Raw genomic sequence first — 27,037 nt, forward strand, 5'->3', positions numbered from 1 at the left:
GGGGGGGAGGGAGAAGGGCGGAGGAGGATAGGCGCGTGGAGTTCGTGAATGTGCGCCACTCTACCTACTATGCTCTTCGCTAGCCTGCTTGTGTTTTTCTAGTAGGAACTCTGTTCTTGGAAGCTCCAGCAGATAAGTGAGAGAGAGGAGGATGCAAATACCAACAGAAATGTCGATGACTGTCATCCGGCCGTCGGGTTACTAGAAAAGGCTCTTATTGCCTCCAGTGTAAAGATCGGAATACTTGGGCAAGAGCCAAAGACCCCCCATCCTCGGACCAAGCCTGGGCAACTGCCGGCACTTGTCTTGAGCCCCATTCCGACGGAAGCAGGAGCGATCCCTTTTCTCTTTCTGCCACATTTCTGAGGCTAGAAGCCTTCGCCAAGCATGGCGGCAGAGCCACACGGGAGGCTGGCGGGGAAAGAGGAGCGAGACAGACGGCTTAACTGACGGCGTCCGTCTGAGATCAAGCAAGAATTAGTGCAAGAGGCGGGCTGAGAGGCCGTCCCGCTCCCAAGTGCAGGCTTTTCCTACTCTATCAGGCGCCGTCTTTCTGCGTAAGAGTTACCAATAACTGTCTTCTATGTGCGGGCAGAGCAGATGCATTTCTAGGAGCTGAGGAGGGTGACTACTTAGACGGGGGGACACAGAAGTCCTAGTTTACCAAGTTCTCACCATCGCAAGCCCCGTGGGGGTTGGACTATTCCTCGGCTCCATGTGCTGTGGTGGCACCACGAGGACCTCGTGGACGCCTCGGCCCGGAGCACCAGCACTGGCTCACGGGGGACGGGAGGAGTGGCTCCGGCAGAAGAGACGCATTCCAGGCAGGCAGCAGGCAGAGGAAAGGAGACCCAAGATCATGCCCATTGAATGAGCCAATCTGCAAGGCCAGTGTCTCATTTGTCTTATGGGCAAAAATGAAAATAACCAAAGGAAAGGCTTTTTCATTACTTAAAGAACAAACCAAACATGGGTTGATTTGGGATAAAATGAATTTTCAGATGAAGTCTGTGGGCCTTTCCTTTCTCCAGAGCCAGGCGCGCTTCCCACTTTCAGGGTTCCTGGGGCGCCATGGTGGCATGATCTCAGTGAGGGTAATGAATCACACCCCAAAGTTCCACCTTTGTGGAACTGTCCCTGTAACGAAGCTGAGAAATTTGCAAAAAAACATTGCTACATATTTATTTAATAAAAGGGCGTGTTTATTTATGTTTACAAACAGGTTTCAAAAACAAAAGGAAAACATGTATGCTACTACTACTAACCTTTTTTCAAAATGCCAACAGCCCTCATGCCTTATGAAGGTTTCTTAAGATTTATTAGAAAAATCAACACAGTTCACTCACAGTTCACCAAGACATCACTAAACTAACAGGTCTAGACAAAAACAAAAAGGACTAAGTTTTGTTGCATTTTGATTTAATTCAATTTGCCTGAAATAACAAAAGCATTTCAAGCGACTTTCATTATGTAATTGATGTCCCGCATTAAACAATCTACTAAATTCTGAACAAAAAGTTATTTAGCAAGTTTTCCAAAATTTTTAAAAATTAAACAGTTGTTTTCAAAACCATTAAGTAGTAAATGTATTTAAGAAACTAATTAGGACAGAGGCCATAACTTCATTAGGACACTGCTGCTCATGTTTTCACAAAGCATTAGTGTTATCTATTTGGCTATCAGTATTAGCAATTTATCTACAATATTTAACAAGGTAAATTGTAGGCAAAAATTTAGTACAGTTTCAATAGAAACACCCTTTTTCCTGAAAATACAGCAGTATTTGAAGGACTAATTTTTCTCTGCATCAGTTATAAGGAAGCTTCCCATCTATGAACAGGAACAATAAAAGTATCTACAAACCTTGTAAACAGATCTGTATCATTTATAAACATAAATAATCCAAATTATTAACAGCCAACAGCAGAAATTAAAGTATCAATTCAATGATCCAGGGCTCCCTTGTCTTTCTCAGCATTTCCTCGTCCCTCCCCCCTCCCCCCCTTCAAGGATCAAGAGAAACTAAAGCTCTGCTAAACCCACCGCGCAGGACCATGCGTAAGTACAGTCGATGATCCACAGGTCACTTATGTCAGAGTTCAGTACTCCCCACCCCCCGAAAAGCACCCTCAAAGTCTGGCGGAAAGCTTTTATGTTTTAAAAAAATAAATCTACATTCGTACAAGTATGTCTTCTGTTGAAGTCCGAGACAAGAATACGATCTTGTCCAACACGATGTGTGAAAAGACCCAGTTTCAATTTGTTTCTTTACAATGCAGCTAGTGTGTTAACATTCGGCTTACAATCAGAGTGATGTTTCCAAACTATGTAGTGGGCTTCCTGGGGATGAAGAGGTAGCAGACTTGTTCATTTCTATCGTAAGATGAATTCCGCTGTCCACAGCATTATTATTTTTGTTGGGAGAGGGTGGAGGACTCGAGTTACGCTTTGTAGGGGCATCGTCTTCAGCATCAGTGTCATCAATAAGGGGAATGTGAGGCTCGGAATCCTCTATCCTAAACTCAGGATGCGTCATAAAGTTGTGAATCGAACTTCGTGACTCGGGTTTTTCTAGCCCTTCGTATAAAGAACTACGAAATGCATTCACCACTCGAATCTGCAAGGAGAGCAGAGAGAAAAGGGTATGAGAGGGCTGCAGGCAGGCCTCCGCGGAACATGGCTTATTTATGAGTCTGAATCCACAAACAGCAAGGTATGAGTGAGTCATATTTGCAATAATGTGCAGTGGGACTTGCAATAACACTGTAAAAAAACCAAACGTTTTAGTAAGACACTGCAAGAACAACAAAACTACACACTCTAACAATCAAGGTGTCTAGAGTTTAAAGTCGTGTCAAAATAATCACATCACTGGCCAATGGCTGAGACTTTAAAAGTCAATGTCAAAATGAAGCCATTTGAGTAAGAGCTCAATTAAAAAAAAAAAGAAAAAAAAGCACAACAAAAACCGAACCATACGTAAGCTTAGCCCATTTCCATTACAAAACAATGTTTACTGGAAACCAATTAGAAAATGCTGAACAAACTCAAGCACAGAGGGTTACTTTTCATCATGCTAGGAGTTAGGGGGGCACCAACTATGAAAAGCCAAGCAAGTATAAGCTCGATGCAACAATGAATTGACATCCATTCCTCTTATGCTCTAAGTTAAAACAAAACAAAAGAAAAAAAACCCCTTCAAAATATGCAAAATATGCCACCATTAACAGATATAAATATTTGAGTATATGCCCATTTCCCTAATGAATTTGAATTTTCTATTCAAGAAAAACATCCCAGACAACCACTAGGTCTATATAGCAGAGGGAGGAAAACGAACATAAGATGCATTCCCTAACACAATTTCCCTTTTCTTTAATAACAACATATAAACTTGTCTGTCAGTTCTTTCAGTTCTTTTGAATCCAGAAGATATAAAGATATAGAGGTATGGCACATCAAACTAAGTGACAAATTTGGCAGAATTCTAATTTATAAGGTTTCCCGAGAAGGATGAATTATGGCACTTTTAAAATCCTTGCTCTCTGTCTTACTACCACCTCTAAGACTCTTAAGAAGGGCAAGGGCCAGGGAAACAGGGTTAAGTGACTTGCCCAAGGTCACACACAGCTAGAAAGTCACTGAGGTCCATTTGAACCTAGCTCCTCCTCTGAGGCTCAGTGCCTAGCTACCTCTAAAGCAGGTAAAATTCAAATGAAAAATTCAGCATGGAAACAGGAAATTTTGTTAGTCAAGTCTCAGTGTGACTTTCAATGAAAGAAAAATACTTTATTTTTCATTATACTTAAATAAAAGCAAACTAGATTTGAAGGTATAAACATTCTTTGCTATACCTCACAACCCCTCACCCTCAAAGTCTTTTCTGATAAACACCATATTAGGCACAATTCTGTTCACTGTGAATAGGTACAATATTCCATGTAGTCTCAACAATTAAGCATATAATACCATATCGATTTACATTTGAGTTTAAAGCTTTACAAATTATCCTCTAGCTGATGTGTTTTTGTTTCCTTTAAGAGTAGGCACAGTATACTCTTATGCATGCACAGAAAGGCAATAATTTGCTTCCTGAATGAAAAAGGATTATAATGACAAACAGTATACTTATATACTTATATAAGTTTCTACTCAAGGGTGAGGCTGGTAGAAATTCTGAGCCTATGGGCTTTGAAATACCAACAGAAAATCAAATTTGCACCTTCCTTCCAAATCCAAGTGATTTGGTCACTAAACTCTTTAGTAAAGCTAGATGAGACAGTTATAGTAAAGTGCTTAGCATGCTGCCTAGGGCACACTATGTGCCATTATTAGTTATTACTATTATTGACACTTAAAAGAAAATGGAAAAAAAAACAAACCCAAATGAGCTATTTTATAGTATAGCATAAAAATATAAGCCAAAAGGATAGATTTACAAATTAATTATAAGGTTTTATGCTCAGTTTATTGAAAAGGAATCTTGACCACTGGGACAAGTTTATAGTTTAAGAATTAATACTTCCTTTCAAGATACACACAATGTGTTTATCCTTAGCTCCATTCAAAGTACTTTGAGGAATTATAAGATCCTAGAATTTGCTTCAGTTTCCTCCCTTTTTTAAAAGCATCCTTACTTTATATAATGTATGGAAGAACCTTGATGATTCTTTGAAGGTAAGGAAGTAAATTGTGTAACAAAAATAACTACACGGAGAAGACTGGTTGTATGAACCCAATTTAGCAGTAAGAAAGGCAGACAGAGAAGAGAATGAGAACTCCCGGGGATGAAAGAAATACCTATGATTTGGAAAAGCTCTAACAAGGCAGTGGGAGAAATTCTTACCTTCCTCAACTACCCTGGGCTTCCATTCTCTCATCACCACACGTGTGTGGCCCTTTTGAGTTTGAAGATCATTATTCGCAAAAGAAAGGGCAAAAACAAAGTAGGAGGTCTGAGGTGAAAGCTTGAAAGCACAAGATAAGTTGGCTTCCTGGCCACCTACAGAAATTTCTGAACTGCTAAAGATGGTTAAGAATGCATTGATGGTGATGTCACTTATGACGAATGAGTTGGGTTGTGTGCACCAAAAAGTCAGAGGAATCTCTCCCATCTTAGCAGCCAAAAGGTATATTTAAGTGACATAAATGTCATGATTTCTGAACCTGAGTGAAAGGGATCTAACTTTCTTGCAAGGTGAAACATTCCAGAGGCAGCAATCTAGAAAAGCTTATATTACTTGACTGAATAGAAATCCTATAATCCTAGAGTTTGTTTATGCTGGAGGAACAGTAAAAATAAATGTTGAGCAAGATCAGTTAGTGAATAGGCACTGCTAGAAAAGGTAGGAAGCAGGGTTGTACTGGAAAATGAACATTCTCAACTAGTCACAGATGTTGCTTTTGAGGACATCTAGAGAGAGCCCTTGGATGAAGTTGACCTATTAAAGCCATAATGCTTTCAAGACTTTTTTAAGAGTGGAATGAAGTTCAAAGAAAAAAAAGAAGCTTTGTCACCTTAAATTATGCTTGTTGTTGAAATCTTAAGTATATTCAGTCTTAGAACAGTTACATTCTCAAGAGCTATCAAATATTTACATACTTTTATCACTAAATTCTTTTGGAGAAGGCCAATCTTCACAACACTCCCAAATAAAAGAGGTAAAAATGGTTTGCTTATTCAAAACATGAACTTTCCCAACATAACTTCCTACCAACAGAAGGAAACAAAACTTCACTGGGGTGGGGATGGGGTGTCCTGATGTAGAGCAAAGTTCAATTTTGATTTTGGGAATTAGATTTTGGTCCTGGCTCTTATTAAATGTGACTGAGCAAGTCACTGAATCTCATTTCGGTTCAATTTCCTCTCCATAGTAAAAGGAGGAATAATGGTATTATCCTTTCATGAGATAATATTAAGTGCCATCATGTTCCTCTTTCCATTGACTTCCAGAAACATTTTTTGCACTCTGTCAGTAGAAATGCAGAGAAAACTTTTAAAAGTACAGTGTTCAAACAGAAAAATCTCCTTCTCCTTGAACCTACCCATTACTTTTCACCTCCCCACCTCTAGTGTTCCTAGTCCTTTGGCAAGAAGTAAATAAGATTTTTGTCCAGATTGAGTGGTACCCATTAGAGGTCAACAACTTTGTGTGGGCCCTAAATATTTGTGAAATATCTTGGGGATGATCCACCATGAAATCTGGATACCTGGAATTCACTGTAAAGGTGAAATGATTAAAACACAAGACTTTTAAGAGTTTGTTTCTTTCTTAAACCGTGTGTGTGTGTGTGTGTGTGTGTGTGTGTGTGTGTGTGTGTGTGTGTGTGTGTATTGAAACACTGTTAATTATTTCAATAAATAAAAATTATACAATTATGTAATGGTCAATGAGTAGCCCATAAAATTTCTCCACATTTTTATCTTGCTACATTAAGTGAACATAACTAGTTAACGATATCATTTGAAATGACTTTAAATAAGATCATTTGAATGAAATAAACATATCAATACTACAGAACCCCAAAGTTTAGGGACACACACAGATATATATGAAACAAACTCAACAAGAGTAGCTTTGGAAGCTACTCTTAAGCAGACAGCTCTCTTTTATTGCAGGCATTCAGGGCTACATCCTGGAAACTGAGCAACATAAAAATAAAAAAGATTCCATTCATTTTTCAGTTTATAAAAAGCTGTTTCTTTGGTCAGTGGGATCAGTTTCAGATTGTATGCTTCTGGGAACAGCGCAGTATAAACATGTTTAAAGGCATATACTCAAACACTTATAGCAGTTTTTACTAACTCTATACCCCCAAATCATTCCCTATGTGAATAACACAAAGTTCAGCACATAGGGAAAGTCTTTAGTTCTATACCTAGTCTTATATTTGGTTGTAAATGCTATCTTTTATCTAAATTGCCAAAAAACGAAAAAACTGCCACCCCCTCCAAAAACAAACAAAACAAAATGAAAAACCTCAAGGTCTCAAACCACTTTATATATATATATATATATTAAAAAAAAAAAAAAGCTTTATGAAAGGCCTGAACAATGAGTTTAAACATTAAGGAGAAAATGAGAAACGTCAGGTGTGTGAAGGAGGAAATGTTAATTTCATGCACTTAGGAACACACACTCACACCCCACAGTAGTAGAAGCGGTAGTAGAGGAAAACACTACATGTGTAGGGGTAGAAATATTTGTTACATCATGGTGCTGGCTGGCGATGGAGGGTTGCCGCCTTAGAGCCCCCTGAATGGTACTTCCACTCTGGAAAGCATTCACTACATCCATCTGCAAGGAATCAGAGATTGTGACAGCTTGCTCAGCAAGAGAGAGAGAGAGTACAAGAGAAAGGACCATCCCATCTATAAACACATAAAAAGTAAAGAAAGGCACTTTTTATAGAGCAAATAGGCAAGAAGAGCTTTTAGAGAAGAAAATGAACAAATCAAGGAGCAAGAGGGCTAGACACGATTGCACATCGGTAAGTGAGTACAACTCAGTCATCTTAGACTAGTCTTCAGAGGCCTGAGGAGTCCCGTGGGCTGGGAAGGTCAGAGTGAAAGAAGGGCGCATTTGAGTCCCTCCCCCTCTCGCCCCTCCATCCCCACCCCAGCTCTCCCTGGCCCCCAAGGCTCTCCCCCCACCCATACCTGAGTTTGGATTCGGTTCAGACCCCTAAACCACAAGATCTGTCCTCGCCGTAACTCTCGCTCAGCGTGGTCAATCTCTTCGACATCTTCGGCTAATTCTTCCTCAGGAATTTCTTCTTTCTGTGTTCCATGACCAGCTTCTTTAAGGAATTTTAAACGGCTAGTTGGAATTGTTGAAATGAGCTATGAAGTAGGGGGAAGAGCTCTAAGAATAACTCAAGTACATAATTAAACTGGTCAACTTAACAAAGGAGATGCTTTTAAAATGAAAAATATGATCCAACCAATCAGCTCAGGAGCTCGTGTTATCTTAAGATCCCATCAATCAAGTTTTAAGTTTGCTTATCATTATTTAAAAATGTTTACTGTTAATTTTTTCCTACATGAATATAAAATGTGGTTACATGTTTAACATTTTATGTAAGTGGGCATTTAAGTCTGCCTCAATTTCAAAAACAAACTGAAACCTTTTGTTTCAAATAAAGTAAATACTTAATTCAGTGGTAGTCCCACCATTTAGGGCTTTTCACTGGAGGTGAAAATAAACTCATACATACAAATGCTTTCAATAGTAGAAGAAAATTATAGCACTAGAAAATAGGCTAAAACTGACTTGGATTTATAGTATGCAAACATGGGAATGTAATATCATAACTAAGATTATTATGAGTGCAGCTGGGTGGCTCAGTGGATGGAGCCAGGCCTAGAGATAGGAGGTCCTGGATTCAAATCTGGACTCAAATACTTCCTAGCCTTGTGATCCTGGGCAAGTCACTTCACCCCCACTGCCTAGCCATTACCCCTCTTCTGCCTTGGAACCAAAGCACAGTATTGATTACAAGATGGAAGGTAAGGAATTAAATATTTTTTTAAAAACAAGAAAAACCCCTAAAATTATTCTCTAGAATTATACCATAAGCTCCCACATGCCAAATCAGAGAGAACAGTAAATGGTGGTGGGATTCCCGATCTAGTATTGACGTCACTAGAACTAATTCAATAACCTGGGGAGAGGAAAGGTTCTTTTTGTAAGATGGCCAGGCCTTGGCAATATCTATAGGGCAGAGGGGGTGCTCAGAGAGAATTCCTGGTGGTGACTCGGAGAAAAATGGAAAACTAAAGGACAAATGAGTTCCAACTTAAAGAGTAAGCATACGAAAATAGATTTAAGTTCCTTAAAAAGGGTAAACCAGGATGAAAAGATTTTGTATATATGTATGTTTATGTGTATGTCTTTATGAAAGCTTCTATCAAAAAGTCTTTGAAACAAAGGGACCTAAACCCTGCCAGTGGAGGGCAGGTGGGGCATAAGCCTACTGGTGCTACTTATATAGGAACATGATCTTCATATTTCCTATGTGAATATAAATATTCATATTTGTATATGTCAAAAATTAGGACACTGATTAAACATTAAAAATGAATACTAACTACAAAGAATATTTTCACTGATGCCTTTGGGATTACATAACAGAAACACCATAACAAGTTGAGCAGTTTGTCCCCCCTTTTTTGCAGACTAGAGAGGACCTAAACATCAATTCCATATTCATGACAACTTCTGTAAATGAAAAGGAAAAAAAAATCTCATTGAAATAAAACAATTCAGCAATTTGAGCTCATCTTTGTTGATTTTAAAATTCATTCTAAAGTCTTGCTGAAGTAACTGCTTCTGAAAAAGGTTAACTTCCCAGGAGAGAAGCCCAGAAATTTTAAAAACTATAGACAAATTTATACAAGTGTGGCATACAAATAGAGTTCTAATCCCTACATAAGCATATTCATAGTGGACACAAAATGAGAGACTCAAAGAGAACTTAAATCTTTGGAAATAAATTCCCAGAAAGACACCTACCTGGAATCAAGTAGTAGACAGTATTAATCTAAAAAAAGATCACTAGCAAGAAAACTTGGAGTGATTGAATTTTACACAAATAAAAGTGAGATTTTTACCTGGCCCCAGAGTAATGTTCCCATTCCTAGGAATATTGACCACAGCCACTGTTCTATTGAAAGTTCTGAACAACTGAAAGGTTTTCCACCAAATTGCACAATTATTATCTGCAGGAGCAATCAGAGTAAATTCATTTAACAACAAAGACAGTTCTCTTCTTACAGGAATTTTTAACACTTTAAAATACATAATTGCCTCTGTCTTCTCTCAGCATCCTTTTTTAAAAGCATCATTTATTATTTTGTAATTCCAGACTGAAAGAAAAAATTTCTTAAAATCTTTCTCAGAAGAATATGCTAATTGTAACAAAGTGGCTTACATCTGGCTGTAGGCAGCTACTGATTTATTTTACAAAGCATTTGGGACAACCACAATATTTGTATTGAAAGGTGACCCGGAAAGGGGGCAGCTGGGTAGCTCAGTGGATTGAGAGCCAGGCCTAGAGACGGGAGGTCCTGAGTTCAAATCTGGCCTCAGACACTTCCCAGCTGTGTGACCCTGGCAACCTGGCAAGTCACTTAACTCCCATTGCCTAGCCCTTACCACTCTTCTGCCTTGGAGCCAATACACAGTATTGACTCAAAGACAGAAGGTAAGGGTTAAAAAAAAATGACTGAAGATAATGCTACAATTAGGCATGCTCTTTCACCAAGTTACATGCTTATTGTAATAAATGTTTAAAAAGAAATGAAAACCTAATTCTCAGTAACTAAATCAATACTAGACCTATGTATGCAACTGAAATGAAATTCTACACTAACCTTTCTTGAATTTGTGGTACTTTAGCTTAACGTATTTTTTCCCCCTTTTGGCATAAAGTGTACAAATAGTTATGTTTATCGTTTAAATCTATTAAAGTTTGTAAAGAAAAAGGATAAAGATATTTCTATGGTCATTTATTCAAATATAGCTTGTTAGAATAACTATATCAAGGACTTCTAATTTTAGTGGTAAGGAAATTCCCATCTTCTGGGTTATAGATTTCACTCCATATATTATTTAGGAGAGGTGCCTGATGCTCCCAGGGCTTACGTGACTTAAAAGCTAGTAAATGTAACAGGTAGGATTTAAACTCCAGGGCTCTTGACTTGATTATGCCCTGTCCTGCTGCATCTTGCCACAAAATAGTATTCAGGAATGATTCCCTGTTCAACTAAATGTAATACTATCTATCATCACTAAAGAAGAAAAATCAGATGAGTTAGAATTTACTATAAAGCCAAATTGGTCAAAATCCCTCAGAAAATCAATTGTACAATGTACAAAATAGAATACTTAAGTTTTTTTAAACCCTTAACTTCTGTCTTGGAGTTAAGCAGAAGAGCAATGGGGGTTAAGTGACATGCCCAGGGTAACACAGCTGGAAAGTGTCTGAGGCCACATTTGAAACCAGGACCTCCTGTGTCTAGGCCTGGCTCTCAATTCACTGAGCTACTCAGCTAACTGCTAGGTTACAAACTAAAGAGACATCTGCCCTCCTTCCCTCATATAGCACTTGTAAGGATCAAATGAGATAATTGTAAACATACTATAAAAATGTCCAGGATCTACCCCAACTTGCATTCTTGGCAAGGCAGCTGTGAATCCGGCACTCAGGAGTCGACCAAATCTTCCTTCATTAAAGGATCATTGATTGAGAGCTGATGAAGAGGCCTTTTAGCCAGATGACTCAACCTCCAACCTCCCCTCCCCCCCATTTTACAGGTGAGGAATTAGAGGCCCAGAGAGGGTAAGCAGCAGCAAAGGCACAATTTAAACAGTCTCAAATGCAGGGCTCTTTCTCCCTTAATTGGGGGTTTTCAAAAAAGAGTTCCTCTTTTTTTTTTTTAAAAAGGAGAGAGAAGCCTTCTTTGTACTTTATTCTTTCTATTTTCTCTGTTAAAAACAAAGTGATGCCTGGGGGATAAAAAACCAAACAAACCCAACTCTACAACTATATATAGAAGTTAATGACTACATTTAAGCTCATGAAGGACAGAAAGAGTCATCTTTCCCTTGTAGTTTACATGCCCAGGTCCTAGCAAAGTGCTCAACATAGAGGGGCTCAAACATTAACTGGGTGGGGTGGGAAGACTTTGTTAAAATAAGCATTTTGAAGTGCATATGGGAGATTTTCCCAAAAAGTAGATAAGTCAACAATACTGTGACTGAGTTGACAAATCTTCCTGGTAGACTAGGTATTTCTTTCTTTTTAATCCTTACCATCTGTTTTGGAATTGAAGGAAGAGTGGTAAGTGCTAGGCGATGGAGATTAAGTGACTTACCCAGGGCCACACAGCTAGGAAGTGTCTGAGGCCAGATATGAACCCAGGGACCTCCTATCTCTGGGCCTGGCTTTCTTTATCCATTGAGCAATCTAACTGCTCCAATTAAAATAATTTCTCAAATTAATGTTTTTCTTGTATAGATTTTCTGATCAGAAGGGAAATTCCTAATTATGAACAAGAACAGAGAATTTTTTCCTCAAAGAGCTATCTTTGAAAGGTTATGTTTTAGATTCATATGTAATCTCATAAATTTATAAATTTATAAAGAGGAGAGCCAACTTTGGGCTCCCTTCAGCTTTTAAGTTAGCAAAAATAAAATTTTAGCACTAAAAATAAATATTTGTTTTCAAGGAAATATTTGCCTTCAAGGAAGATGTGGAAGAATATTAGAGGTAAGAAAAAGAAAGGCTACATTTAAGTATTGTTTGGAACCATTTTAAACAAAAGACATGCTAAGAGATACTTGTTTTCACCAGAATCTTTAATAAGTTTTGAAGGTAAAACTACAATTTACTAGTTGATATTAGAATCTGTCTTAAAAAAAGGAGGCAGCTTTCAGAGTTGAATTTTATCATTAAAGTTAGCCTACAGAAGAAAATTTCAAATTTAAAACACAATCAGTCGGTGCTGTATTTCAGTATTTCAATGAATTGGGCTTTTGGAGGTACAATTCAAATACCTGCTATACAAAATCGCATATTAAAAATGTAATTCAGCAAAGTGATTAATAGTTTTGAAAAGCTTAATAGGAAGGACACCCCCTCTGGGGATGAGAGACAACTGATAAGAGTACAAATATAAACTTCCTTTCTGTGAGTTATAAAATGAGTAGCAGCAGCTCTTGCCAAGTGAGCCAGCTCAGTTGTTTAGAATTGTTCTGATCAACACATATGAGCAGAGACAATAATACCTATAGATACTGGAGTAGCCCTTTATGGTTCCAAAGAACCTTCTGCATACTGCCATTTCATCTGATCCCTACAGTTCCCCAGGGAGGTGACTTATGAAGATTTATGAAGAGCTTACCTAAGTGCCCAGAGTGTAAGTATTCTCATCCCATTTTACAGATGAGGAAACTGAGGCTCAGGGGTAGGGCTAAGTGTCCTGCCAAAGGTTATATAGCAAGTGGCTGGGGAAGAATTTGAAGCCAGGTCTTTTGGCTTCAGCCCTACTGGTTTAAACACTGAACCATAATCAACACCAGCATCCTGCTTCATTGCACAGCTGCTTAATGGAAGGAGAAGTGAACTTCAGTTTTAAAAAAATGACTGTATAAGAGTATCGAGGGTATGCTTTTGCATAATAAATACTGACAACAGCTAGAAAGTAAGATACCAAATTTCCTCACTGGCATAAATGCACATTTGAATCTCATAGTTCCTATTATAAAAACATTTGGAAAAATTAAATTTAACAAATGTAAATACAAAAATTTTATGTCAAGAAATTTTATTTTAATTTTATGAAGATGTGTATATGGATTTTTCTAAAACTTAAAGAAAATATTTTTCATGGAAATGTTTTTGGAATCTCTTCCATGTTGGCCGATACAAGCCTGAATTATTATCAAATAGGGTTGTCTAAAGTAATTTTTCCAGGATCCTAAGTTCAAAAATAAATGCTATACAAACTTAAAAATGTTAAAATCTTTTTATTTTTAATTAGTTAATATTATTGGTAATGACTGATAATACTTAAGATTAGTTCTACCATTGAAAAAGCTCACTTTTCATTTCTAAAATTTACTGTTTACTGACTTCCTGTGTGATTTTAGTTCAAGATTCTGTAATCTATAAAGCAGAACAGTACTGATAATGATTTGCAAAAACGAAACAGACATACAAAGACATGCACAATTGAAATCAACAAATGACATCCCTTACAAAGTCATATGACATTTGGTTATCTCAGTATTTCCCCTGAAAAATGGGGAAAATGTTAATTTTTTCCTCTTTATATATGATGACATTTATTTCCCTATTTAAAAAATTTGCTTTGATAGTGGCATTTCAAAATGTAAAATGTACTGACAACTTACAGTATCAGGACTGGAACTGACTCATTTTTTACTTGTAATAATACCCAAACAGATTCAATTCAGCTATTAAAAATGTGGAATTTCAGACTAGGTCCAATTTCTATTAATTACAAATCCCAGATAGTTATCTAGTACGATGGAGGACTGGATAAGAAGGCCATAACTATAATATCTAGGTCATTTCTTTGAAAAGCCTATCAATCTGCTCTCACTGATACAATAACAACATTTGGAACTGTCTTCTAAGTTACTTACCTGGACCACAAAAGTGCCCAGAACAATTGTACAGAAGATAGCATTGTTGAAGATCCCTTCAAATACATTTCTTTCACCGTGAATTTTTCGGGCATTTATCTCATTGAAAAGTTGCATCAGCACGAAGGTGTTAAACACAATAGTATAATGTTCTGAAGGTGGAGCATGCAAAGGGGCGTTTCTTCCACTATCAATATCGAAAAATTTTTCCCCTGAAATAAAAAAAATGGACACTTTGCAATTACAAAGTAAAACACAATAAATTTATTTAACGAGGTATGGAAGTTATTTTATTGAATAATCCTTAGTTTGCTCTCCAGAAAAACAACCATAAGCTACCACTGTCTGAACAGCAGGAATTTGAAGGCTAAATGGGGAGTGTCTTGGAAACTTGATTACATGAAAACATCAGGGACATTAGGCTGAAACAGAAGTTAAATGAAGCTTTGCTATAGTTCAATATCTTACCAGCAAACAAGAGTGTAAAGACTACGACAAGTTGATAGAATGCATGACCCAAAATATTCTTCATCATCGTGCGAGAGATGAGAGGCTTGTTTCGACCGTAAGGTTTTCGAAGCAAGAGAGACTCAGTAGGGGGCTCGGTTGCCAAAGCCAGGGATGCCAATGTGTCCATGATGAGATTTACCCACAGCATCTGTACAGCCTTAAGAGGCGAGTCCTATAAAGAGACAGGCTTTCTCATAGCTATTCAGAAACATCTGGGATTGAAAAATGTGTTGACATTTTTCTTGAAGCATCAGGAGCAATTCCATATCAATTCTGATAGAGCAATTATTGAACTTTAGAATGAGAAAGTTGTCCTTTCCACCTACCTGGGTAATACAGGCCCCCGTGAAGGCAACAATCACAGCCACAACATTGACTGTGAGCTGAAACTGAAGGAACTTGGAGATGCTGTCATAGACATTCCGTCCCCACATGACTGCTTTGACAATGCTTGTGAAGTTGTCATCAGTAAGAATGATGTCGGATGCTTCTTTTGCTACGTCGGTTCCAGCAATACCCTAATAGGAAAAGCAGCAGAGCACATGAGTATTTGGCAAGTTGGGAACAAAGTTAGATGGTGAAGACCAAGCCGAGTCGAGCCTGTGCCATCAGATGGCCTCCAAGCCAATGCGCAGTGAAGCAATCTTAGGACCAGAGAGCAGCTATGAGACAATGGCCAAACAGACAAGCTGCTGGACGAGACTGCTCCTCAGAGACGGGTTATACTCGGGGAGCACAAAACCCAGTTTAGAACCCAGGCCCAGTTCTGAACATTCTGTGGCAACACCCTGGCTTTGCTCTGCAAATACCAAAGTGAGGAGGCTGTTCTGTCTCTCTCCTCTTATATTCCTGCACCCAATACAAGAGGAAAGCATGCTGCATTTGGAGAAGATACGAGTTTGATGCTGGGTTCTGCCAGTTCAAGTCCGGGTGGCCTGAGTCAAGTCACCCTCTCTGGGGCTCTCACTCTGGGATCTTATGAATTGAGGCTCTTACATATCATGGATCTATCTCCTCTGTTTCTGTTCCTACTATAACTCTTGAGCTGCATGCCAACAAATGCTAAAGGGGCTGTGGGAAAACAGGCATATTTGGCACGCTACTTGTGGAACTGTGAATAGAACAGCCTTTGAGGAAGGCAACTGTGCCCCACCAAGTTACTAAATTGAGTGTAATGCCCAGTAATTCTAGATCTTTACTCTAAGGAGATTAAAAAAAAAAGACAAAAATATTTATGATAGCTTTTCATGGTGGCAAAGAGGAAGAAATCCAAGGAGTGTCCACCAACTGGGAAAGAACTAACCAAATTATGGTATGTAAGTATAATGGAATACTAATAGGATATGAGAAAGAAGAGGTTTGCCCTTTTAACAATGAACAATTATGAAAGACACAGTGATCAATCATAATTCTGGAGGCCTAGGGAGGAAGAGTGCTGTCTTATCCCCCTTCCCAGAAGTGATGCCAGTGTTCTCACTGCCTCAAGCTTTTCCACATTCCAATACATTGTCCTCTTAGCAGTCAAGGTGATCTTTCTAAAAGGCAGGGCTCACTCTCTCATCACCCTGTGCAGTGACTCCAGGGATTCCCTCTCATCTCTAGGATCAAATCTAAAATCCCATTTGGCTTTCAAAGCCTTTCATCAGCTGCACCCTTCCAACCTCTCTGGTTTTTTCCTCTACCTTAGTTTCCCTCCATCTCTTCTGGGATCCAGGAACACCAGATCCTTGCTTTTCCTTCCATAGGGTCCTTCCTCTCCCCACTGTAGAAATCTTCACTGGCAGTCCCTTATGCCTATGACTCTTTCCCTCAGATCCACCACCCGGTTTTCTTCAAGCCTTAGCTGAAGTCACACCATCTAGAAGAAACCTTTCCCAGATTTCCCTGATCTGAGCATCGGACTTCTGACAAACCTCACCTGATCTTGTCTATCTCTTGTCTGTGCAGTTGTTTGATAGTGGCTCTCCCATTAAACTGTGAACAGATTTTTTTTTGGCCTTTCTTTGCACCCCAAGTCCTCAACACAGTGCCCAGAATATAATAGGGGATTGATAAATGTTAATTTATTCTTAAACCCTTACTTTTCATCTTAGAATTGATTCTAAGTGTTAGTTCCAGGGTAGAAGAGTGGTAATGGCTAGGAAGTGGGTGATTTGTGACTTACTCAGGGTCACAGAGCTAGGAAGCGTTTGAGGCCAAATTTGAACCCAGGACCTCCCATTTTGAGCCATGGCTTTCTAGCCACCATGCTACCAGCTGCCCTAAATAAATGATAACTGACTAAATAACTGATATGAAGAATGAGGCACATTTTTGGACATAGCCAAGAACAGGATTTGTATTGCTTGACTAAATGCTTACTTGTTATAAGGATTTTGTTTTTCTTTTATAATCTTTTCAGGTGGGGTAGGGGAGAAAAACAAAAATTAATGAAATCATTGAAAAAATAATTTTTTTATAACATACCAACTAACACATTAAATTTCAATATGAATATCTTCTAAATTCCTACCATAGCAAATCCAACATCTGCTTTCTTTAGTGCAGGGCCATCATTGGTACCATCCCCAGTTACAGCTACAACCTGTCGTTGCTCAGAGACAGTACTGTCAATTATGCCTAAAATGGAACAAAAGAGAATACTTTTAAAATTGTTTTCTTTACTACAAAAGGTAATTATCTTCTGGCTTAAGGAACTAAAAAATGTTAGAAAACCAACAAGTTCCAAGCAAACTCCAAAGTTGAGAAGGACACCACCACATTTTATGAGCAAGTCTGGATTATTAAGATTATGATGAATAACAACAATATTCAGTTTATCAAAGAAAGTCAGTTTATTTTGGACACCAAGGAAAAAAATTAGAGTTTTATAAGAATCAACAACTTACTTGAAAATTAAAATGTTAAATATTAAATATTTTTACTTAAAAACCTGATTACCTTTAACCAGCGTGTGCTTATCAGTGGGAGATGATCTAGCAAGTACTCGAAGCTTTGGCCAAATCTTGTCTATGCGTTCTTGTTCAATCTGCAAACGTAATCAGAATTAAAACTAGCCAATGCAAATTTAGTAAGTGGACCTTCTGTCTCCATTTCCCCCTCCCTCCTAGATACCTTCCATTCTACTCTGAATAATAACACATAGCCGGAATCACTTAATTTCCTAGCTTCAAAACCTTCAGCTATATACTCCCAAATACCTACTGAACAAGGTCCAAACTTGTAAGCCTGGCCTTTGGAGCCTTTTACAATCTATTCCTAACTAGTATTTCTAGGTGCTAACTTCACTAAATACCTTCAAGTGACCTTGGTTTTTGCCTTATCTTCTTCCTTCTCTCTTTCTCCACACATTTAGCATTTGGAATCCCAGATATCTTTCTAAGTTAAGCTGAAATGCCTCAACTGTGATACCCTTCCATGACTCCACAGGATGTACTGCACTTCTCCTCCCTCTGGGTACCTTCCCACTTAAGCTAGGTCAGTTACTAGACATGAAAAATGATATCATATGTGTAGATGTTATACCTTCTCTATTAGCAAATAAAATGTCAGAGGACAGAGATACCTCATTTATATTTCTGACCCCCCTAGAATGCCTGGCACACTGTACTTATTATAGCTATAGATGGCAATAAATATTTGCTAAAAAGCATTCCTCAGCTGGAAATTATTAAGAATAAATTCAGTTAAGTAATCAAAGAACCTACCTCGCCTTTTTCATTCCTTATTCTTCGGTTGAAATCTTTACCTTCTAGGCACAGGAAATCTTCCCCCGGATGCAAAATACCACATTTAGAAGCAATAGCACGAGCAGTATTAATATTATCACCAGTGACCATCCGCACAGTAATTCCAGCCCGCTGGCATTTTCTTATTGCATCTGGTACCTAGTTTGCATGGAAGAATCTCATCATTACATAAATATGTAGCCATATCTAATATAGGGAGTATCCAATTCCATATGAGATAACAGGTCCACAGAAATTACACATGTGCTCACACATACACCATCAAATATATACAGAAGGATGCTGTACTTTCAAAGCAGAAATTCAATTATCTAAAAAAGAAGACTCCACACCTTCAACACACATTAGAATAAAATCTAAAAATTAATCACTTTTATCAAATATTAGTTTAGTAAAACAATAATTAGTTCTTCAAGGTCTTTGGCTAGGAAAAGTTATGATTTTAAATGATTTGTAAAACTTAAATGAAAGATTGACCCTTGGGGATTTTCTAAGGGTTGTTTTCTAATTCTGAGTCCATTATGTATGTGAATGGCTATACTGTTAATTTTTGGTAATTTTCTTATTCAATTAAACAAATCGATAAAGTAGAACAATAATACAAAAATACTAAGTCATCTGTATTTTTTAGCTTTGGAAGATACAAGATTTTTGGGGAGGTTGTTGCATATTTATCCTCCTCAAAACTTAAGATGAAAAAATATGATAAAACATGTAACGAATGTATAGTCTTAAGGAAACACTGAATTGGTAGTAACCCTACTCAGAACATATTGGTGAGTGGGCAGGGAAGGAAGACACAGCTCTGGAATGAAAATCTCATAAATAATTCATTTATGGAGAGAGGGACCATTTTTTCCCTTTTATCTACCAACAAAGGCAATTCTTACACTTTCAGATGGTAAAGCAGACAATCTACATGGAGAAAACTTTTGATGTTAAAAATATACTCTGTAAAAAAAAAAACCAATTGAAGTATTTTCATTCTGAAATGCTAAATAAATTCGAATAAACTTCAATGGTCCCTCCTAACAAGAAGAGCAAGCTAGCATGCAGTACACCATCATTGTAAAGGGCAACAAGTAGGCAAAGATCACATCCACCTGTAGAACTTAATATGCTTTCTATTCAGTCTGAGGTGGAAGGAGTTAGAACAGTTTTCCTTGACCAAAAACCGGTGAGGTAGAGAGAAATAGTATCTAAGTGTATTTATAGCTCCTAGAACTGTGATAGTGAACCTTTTAGAGACCACTCGACATGCCCTGACATAACCCTTCTCGCCCATAGCCTTATCCCAGACAGGAGAGGGAGAAAGAGAGGGGAGTGGCCCAGGTGCTCCAGTCAGGGAAGGGAGTAAGCCCTTCTATTGGGCTGCTGGGAACAGGGGTGGGAAGATGCAGTGGAGAGGGGGAGGGGAGCAGCTCCACCTAAGACCCTCTGCCTTTCTAAGTAACTAACACTGGCGGGCAACTATACACATGCCCACAGAGAGGTCTCTTTGTGCCATCTTTGGCACCCTTGCCATAGGTTCCCCATCAGAGCCCTAGGAAAAAGACCTGATTAGGTGAAAAAAACAGCTACATCTTCAATTATCTCAAAAAGAAGCAATTTGCTTAAAGCTGTGAAAACATTTCAGTAACTTTAAAAGAAAAAAAATTTTACCAACAATTTCTAAAACAACCTTTGCCTAATTCCAAAGACATGATAACTTTAAATAACCATACTTGCAAATTTTTAACCTCAAAGTTGATCAATTATGCTACCTAATTTTCTCCCCAAGAGGCAAACACTATGTGATTTAACTAAATGGACAGAAGTTCTCTACCTCCGGTCTCACAGGATCTTCGATCCCTACAACAGCAATGCACGTTAGGCCTGTGACAATATCATTTTCATTATCCCACTCTGGTTCAGGTTCTCCCGCTGGAAAATCTCGGAATGCAAGACATATAGTTCTCAGTCCTTCTGAAGCCATTGGTTCAATCACAGTTTTAACAATATCATCCCGGTCTCTGGGTCTGAATACCTTTGCTTCACCATTAGCACTCAGGATTTTGAAGCACCTAAAAAGAAATATAGAAGGGTCATAAAAAATAAAAATAAAAGCCAAATCCTGAATGTTGGCAAAAATTTAATGAACTTCCCAAGGCATTAACTAGCTATATGACCTTGGGATAAATCACTCAAAATTTCTAAGTATCATTTTCTTCATTTTTAAACCACTGATCTCTAAGGTCTGTCTCCTTCTGCCTCTGGAATTTTATCTTTTTATGAAATTGGCTTCAAATGAATCATGCTTGAAATATCTTGGGGCCTGGGATTCTGCCAGGCTCTCTAAGAAATACAGTTTGGGCCATTTTTTTTTCTTCTCCTGATGGAAGATTCTTTGGTATCACTGTCACTTCTTGATATGTACCCCACTACACCCAAACCCCTATTGTAACCAATTCTTTGGTTATTTTTCAGTTGTTTGCAATCATATCTGACCCTTTACGACCCCTTTGGAATTTTCTTGACAAAGATAATAAAATAGTTTGCCATTTGCTTCTCTAGTTCATTTTACAGATGAGGAATTGAGGCAAACAGGGTTAAGTGACTTGCTCAAGGTCACATAGCTATTAAGTGTCTGAGGCCAGATTTGAACTCAGGAAGATGGGTCTTTCTTACTTCATATTCTATCCACTGAGCCATCTAGCAGTCTCTTCTTATGATCATAAAAAGTTTGAAATTCATATGGAAATACTTTATAAAACTACACCATCTGTACCGTAATTTTATTATCCTTTGAGTTTGCTGCTACATAACAACCTTAAATTCACAAACAAAGCAGACTTTAGATGAAAAAGAAAAAGATATACCTTTAACTATATCAGTTTTTCTCAAGTAGGCTCACAGGTATAAACCACTCTTGAATGAGCCCCCCACCCCCCGGCACCCTCCCTACAAAAAAGATAGTTGAAATTATTACTTGCAACATTTGTATTTGTGAAGTTTTTAAGAAAAAATTTTCACTCCAACAAAAGGAAAAACTGGTTTAAAACAAAACAAAATTTAGGAGCAAAAGATCATAACACAGGCTTTTCTGTGAACAGTTTTGAATACCTATGTCACATGGACATGTTTCTCTCACAGAGATCTGATTTTAATGCTAAAATGGAAATGAATTTTTCTTAAAATAATACTGGGTTATTAATACACTCCCTCCATCAGAACACCTACCAATAAATCCTCTGTCTGGGTGGCTCTTGTTGGAATGTTAAGAGTCATTTCTCTGGTGCCACATTCAAGCCGTCAATATAGCTATTACTTCTCTCTCTAAATAGCATTCCCTTTCTCAGTCAAAAATAATGTCGACTGATCAAATGAAGTAAACTTATAAAAAGCCTTTTACAAACCTCAATAGCACTCGGCAATAAAGTCCTTTCTTCTTGATTTCTTAGATCTGGGATTAATATGAGAGGAAAATCCTTCTACTATGGCAAACATCAGCTCTAAAATTAATTTAACACCCTAAACAAGTGCATACAAATACTCTTGATTTAAAAAAATACAACATTTATGATGTGCTATTACAATAATGTAATAGGGCACTGGCCTTGGAAACAGGACCTCAATTCAAATTCAGTTTCTGAGCATTCTAGAAGACCTAAGGTCTGATTTCCATAAAAATCTTAATGTATTGGTATATGAAGTACCATAGTAAGCAATTTTTCCATTGATAGAGTGATTCCTCATTTTTTTGGACATAGCTCTGGACCTTTTCCATGACTGATAAACAGAGCATTCCCTGGGGTGGGGGAGTAAGGGGGAAAAAGAGAGAGAAAGAGAAAAGAGACAGAGAGACAGAGAGGGAGGGAGGGAGGGAGAGAGAGGGAGAGAGAGAGAGAGAGAGAGAGAGAGAGAGAGAGAGAGAGAGAGAGAGAGAGAGAGAGAGAGAGCACGAGCGAGAGTGCGAACCCTAATCTTCTCCACTTTGGGGCCTTATAAATGTCTCTTTTAAAAGCTTGGGGGATTGTCTTCTCAAGGATACATTTTATTCACGTATACGAAGACAACAACCTTAAAGTTTAGACAGAGGGTATGAATGAGTATAAGGGGAGGTAACTTTAACATCCTGTCAGTAGCTAATGATATTATCTGATTTATTTCTTCTACAATCATTCCTTCTCTGAAGTATCATTAAAAACTGATTGTGGGAGCCTTTAAATTTTTCAAGTCATCTTATATTTCTCTCATAAAAATGAGTCCAAGTTTATCTTATTTTTTCAACAGTCTTAAATTGTATTGCCTCAGATAAGGCTCAGGGAAAAAGGTGAATTCCAAATGTGGTCGTCCAATTAAAAACAGATCTCCAACGAGATAGCTCTTCCATCTTATTTTACAAACAGATATAAGCATTTATAAAAATACAGCCCATGGATGTCAAATACATATAGGGGCCATGTTAAACTACACAGAAAGATCTTTGTGGGTACATATTGATTCCACATAATATTTTCTATGTTATATTGTATTTATTTATTAAGTATTTCCCAATCACATTTTACTCTGATTTGGGCCTCGCTCAGGAATATTATGGGTCATATGTTTGACACTTCTGGAAGGCATCTAACAACATTTAGTAAATTTAAGGATAGCAAACAATAAAGTATGGAGACAGAGGTAACAGTTTTGTGGTCTTATCAAATAACCAAAACACATATAACACTGACCAAATAATTCACATTATATAATGCTACCATAAGCAGCAACTGATTGTGTACTGGTCTTACTTTTTAAGAATGATCTCTGATGCACCTTTGCTGAATATTCTGTAGCTTCCATCTGAATTTTTCAAGACAGTGCTCATGGATTTCCTAACTGAGTTGAATGTGTAGACCTTGTACAGAGCTTCTTCAGGGATTTCATTCCTTACATCCTGATAATCTCGTTTTAAATCCAAAACAAGACCCAAGAGGGCACATTCAGTTTTATTGCCAACATGACGCGGTAACCCACCTTCTCTCTCTGGTGGCTATAAGAGGAAGAAAACAAAAAACTGAAACTAGTTTCATTAAATATCTATCTTTTTCCCCCCCAAGGAAATATTAAAAATTGTCATAAAAAAGATAAAGATAGATATCAAAAATTATCAAATGTCCAGAGAATACAAAAGTTGCTGTTGAATATCATATAAAGTCTTAATAAATCTCATGTGTATAACTATTCTTATTTGGAATATCATTTATAATTTGGCAGGAAATATAGTAACTCACACCTTACTCTTCTTTTTAGAAGCTGAAACTGCTAGCAAGCATCAGGGCTATAAAATGGAACATACATCTTTTGCTCTTTTGCCTATCATTCTCACTCCATATAGGAACTTTGTTTATATTTTTATATAGCAATACTATTGTTTAAGGAAGTTTTAAAAGTAAAGCAGTGTTTTGCATTATTAAGTTAAGTGATTCCTTGGGAAAATGAGTGAATATATACTCATACATCAATAGTTTATTGTATCCAAGGGCCAGTTTCTGGAGACAGAGGCCAAAGAAATATTTTCTATTTAAACCAATGAAAGAGCAAATATCACCATAGTGAATTTTTAAAATACATTTTTCTTTAAAAACACACACACACACACACACACACACACACACACACACAACATAGTTTTGGCTGGATATAAAATTTTCTCAAAAATCTCAAATAGCCCTTAGTTTCTAGATAATCAAGAACTCAGCTTTAAATAAAGCCATTTAGGAAAAAAAACTGATGAGAAATTGAACCGATCAAATACTTTATTTTAGCAGATGAAAGTAAAGGTTGTGAAATTAGCAATGTATGTAATGGAAAACATACTCAGATTTACAAGAACAAATCTGTTAAAGGACAAATGAACAGATTATTTACTTGCCTTTAAATCTGAAGAAAACAGGGCTATCAACTTCTTAAAACATCTGAATGACAATTCCATAAAGTTCTTATTGGCAGCATTTTATTTACTACAAAGGGAGCAATTTTAAGGTTCTTCCAATACTATAAGTATTGTGTATGCGTGCGAGTGTGTGTGTGTAGGTAGAGGTAAAGTTGGCTTGCTTACCACAAAGCTGAAAGGACCTGGCTTTGGATATGGCCTCAGACACTTCCTAGAAGTGTGATCTTGGGCAGGCCACTTAATCCCAGCTGCCTAGTTCTTCTGCTACTGAATATATATATATATATATATATATATTATTATTATTATATTATTAAAAGTCTTACCAATATTTTTGATGTATAAGCACAATTCACAGAAATTCCAGTTACAAGACAGGACAAAATGCTTGCTGGAATAGCATCAGGGTCAGGAACTTTTTTATAATGCTTTTCATTTATGTAAGCCTGGACGACTGTCATTCTATTCATGGTCAATGTCCCTGTTTTATCTGAGCAAATGGCTGTTGCATTTCCCATTGTTTCACAAGCATCCAGATGTCTGACTAGGTTATTATCTTTCATCATTTTCTATAGTAAGAAAAAAATTAGTTACTTACAAATTCATCATTATATTTCAAAAATTAACATGGTAAACCTTTAATTTAAATACTGAAATACAATCAGGTGTCTTGGGCCACTGAAGAATACTACATGAAATCCTTAGTTTTTGTTATATCTATTGTTCGCCACTACCTAAATACCCATTTTCATGTCCCGTTATCTTTAATCATTTTATTTAAATATATAAATGATTCTCAACACACTGGATTAAAGAAGTGCATGTGTACAAGTTCACAACATTTCACAATGAATTTTTCAAAGTAATTTCTAGTAAAGAATTGTTAGGTGGCAACAGGATGGCTCAGTGGACTCAGTAGAGATGAGAAGTTCTGGGTTCAAATCTGGTGGCAGATACTTCCTAGCCTTGTGACCCTGGGCAAGTCACTGTCTAGTCCTTGCTAGGTAGGTAAGGATTTAAAAGGAAAAAAAGAGAGAATTATGTTAAAACAAAAAATAAGAAACTGTGTGCAATATGCAGCCTTGAAGATATAATTCAGCTTTATTTTTTCCTACAAAAGAAGGGTGTAACTGCATAGTACCAAATGTTTGTGCTAACAGTCCTTGTATGGAGGCATTAGATATCAGGCTAGTTAGCCATTTGAGCTTTGAAAAAAAGTGTTTGCATGTTAAAGAATAAGACTTCTTATTCACTTAATGGAACATTTCTCATTCAGCATGTAATTGCCTGGTATGTTCAAGGGAGAGAGACAGTGCTAGGAGATGAGAGTATAAGACCCCAAAATAGCTGCCAATCCCTGCCCTCCAGGAGCTACCATTCATTTGTTTAAGTTTAATTATTTAATTTAGATTATTTTCCATAGTTAAATGATTCATGTTCTTTCCTACCTCCCCTCCCCCCAAGCCAATAAGCAATTGCACCGGGCTTTAAATGTATCAGTGATCAAGATCTATTTCCATATTATTAATATTTGCATTAGGGTGTTTGTTTAGAATCTACATCCACAATCATATCCCCATTGAACCATATGATCAAGCAGTTATTTTTCTTCTGTGTTTCTACTCCCAGAGTTCTTCATGTGGATAGCATTCTTTCTCTTAAGTCCCTCAGAATTGTCCTGGATCACTGCATTGCTGCTAGTAGAGGAGTCCATTATATTTGATTATACTATAATGTATTCATCTCTGTGTACATTGTTCTCCTGGTTCAGCTCCTTTGACTCTGCATCACTTCCTGGAGGTCATTCCAGTTCAAATGGAATTCCTCCAGTTCATTATTCCATTCAGCACAATAGTATTCCATCACCAACATATACCACAATTTGTTCAGCCATTCCCCAATCAAAGGGCATCCCCTCATTTTCCAATTTCTTGCCACCACAAAGAGCTCAGCTATAAATATTTTTGTGTAAGTCTTTTTCCTTATTATCTCTTTGGGGTATAGACCCAGCAGTGGTATGGCTTGTCCTACCCATTAGCAATTAATGTTTTCCAATTGTTTAGGCTTAGTATTAATTGTGTGGAAAGTGTTTTGTAGTTGTGTTCATATAGTTCCTGGGTTTGTCTTGGCACATAGATTCTTAAAATTTTATATTATCTGACGTGATTTTAAATGGAATTTCTCTTTCTAACTCTTGCTGCTGAGATGTGTTGGAAATATATAGAAATGATGATTTCTGTGGGTTTATTTTGTATTCTGCAACTCTGCTAATGCTGTTGATTATTTCCATTAGCTTTTTAGTTGATTCTCTAGGATTCTTTAAGTAGATTAACATCATCTGCAAAGAGTGGTAGTTTAGTGTCCCCGTTGCCTATTTGAATACCTTCAATTTCTTTTTCTTCTCTAATTGCTACTGCTAGTTTTCCTAGCAGAAGAGGTGATAATGAACATCCTTGTTTCATGCCTGATCTTACTGGGAATGCTTCTAACTCGTCCCCATTGCAGATGATCCTTGCTGATGGTTTTAAATATATACCGTTTTATTATTTTTAGGAAAGGCCCTTCTATTCCTACACTTTCTGGTATTTTCAATAGGAATGAGTGTTGTATTTTGTCAAAGGTTTTTTTCTGCATCTATTGAGATAATCATGATTTCTGTTGGACTGGTTGTTGCTGTGGTCGATTAT

At 37.4% G+C, this 27,037-nt stretch overlaps 1 protein-coding gene across 16 annotated transcripts in view; it reads right to left on the bottom strand.

Annotated features, from left to right (window-relative positions):
• Positions 1 to 1,180: 1,180 nt before the first annotated feature.
• The window catches only part of ATP2B1 (ATPase plasma membrane Ca2+ transporting 1), a 171,693-nt gene continuing 145,836 nt past the window's right edge, over positions 1,181 to 27,037 (bottom strand). For 7 of the 16 annotated variants that reach the window (XM_007503205.3, XM_056798628.1, XM_056798624.1 and 4 more), the window contains 13 exons: positions 24,677 to 24,919; positions 23,206 to 23,447; positions 20,259 to 20,496; positions 18,392 to 18,571; positions 17,625 to 17,712; positions 17,197 to 17,303; positions 15,011 to 15,202; positions 14,643 to 14,856; positions 14,175 to 14,386; positions 9,614 to 9,721; positions 7,661 to 7,843; positions 7,212 to 7,298; positions 1,181 to 2,617 (listed from right to left, as the gene is read on the bottom strand). In XM_007503205.3, the coding sequence (XP_007503267.1) occupies positions 2,306 to 2,617; positions 7,212 to 7,298; positions 7,661 to 7,843; positions 9,614 to 9,721; positions 14,175 to 14,386; positions 14,643 to 14,856; positions 15,011 to 15,202; positions 17,197 to 17,303; positions 17,625 to 17,712; positions 18,392 to 18,571; positions 20,259 to 20,496; positions 23,206 to 23,447; positions 24,677 to 24,919 (2,406 nt within the window). In that variant the 3' untranslated portion in view covers positions 1,181 to 2,305. Of the gene's footprint in view, positions 2,618 to 7,144; positions 7,299 to 7,660; positions 7,844 to 9,613; positions 9,722 to 14,174; positions 14,387 to 14,642; positions 14,857 to 15,010; positions 15,203 to 17,196; positions 17,304 to 17,624; positions 17,713 to 18,391; positions 18,572 to 20,258; positions 20,497 to 23,205; positions 23,448 to 24,676; positions 24,920 to 27,037 lie in introns of all 16 variants that reach the window. The other 9 variants (XM_056798634.1, XM_056798631.1, XM_056798635.1 and 6 more) reach the window with 2 other exon arrangements.

The sequence above is a fragment of the Monodelphis domestica genome, chromosome 5 (genome assembly GCF_027887165.1).
Source record: "Monodelphis domestica isolate mMonDom1 chromosome 5, mMonDom1.pri, whole genome shotgun sequence".
Taxonomy (NCBI): Eukaryota; Metazoa; Chordata; class Mammalia; order Didelphimorphia; family Didelphidae; genus Monodelphis; species Monodelphis domestica.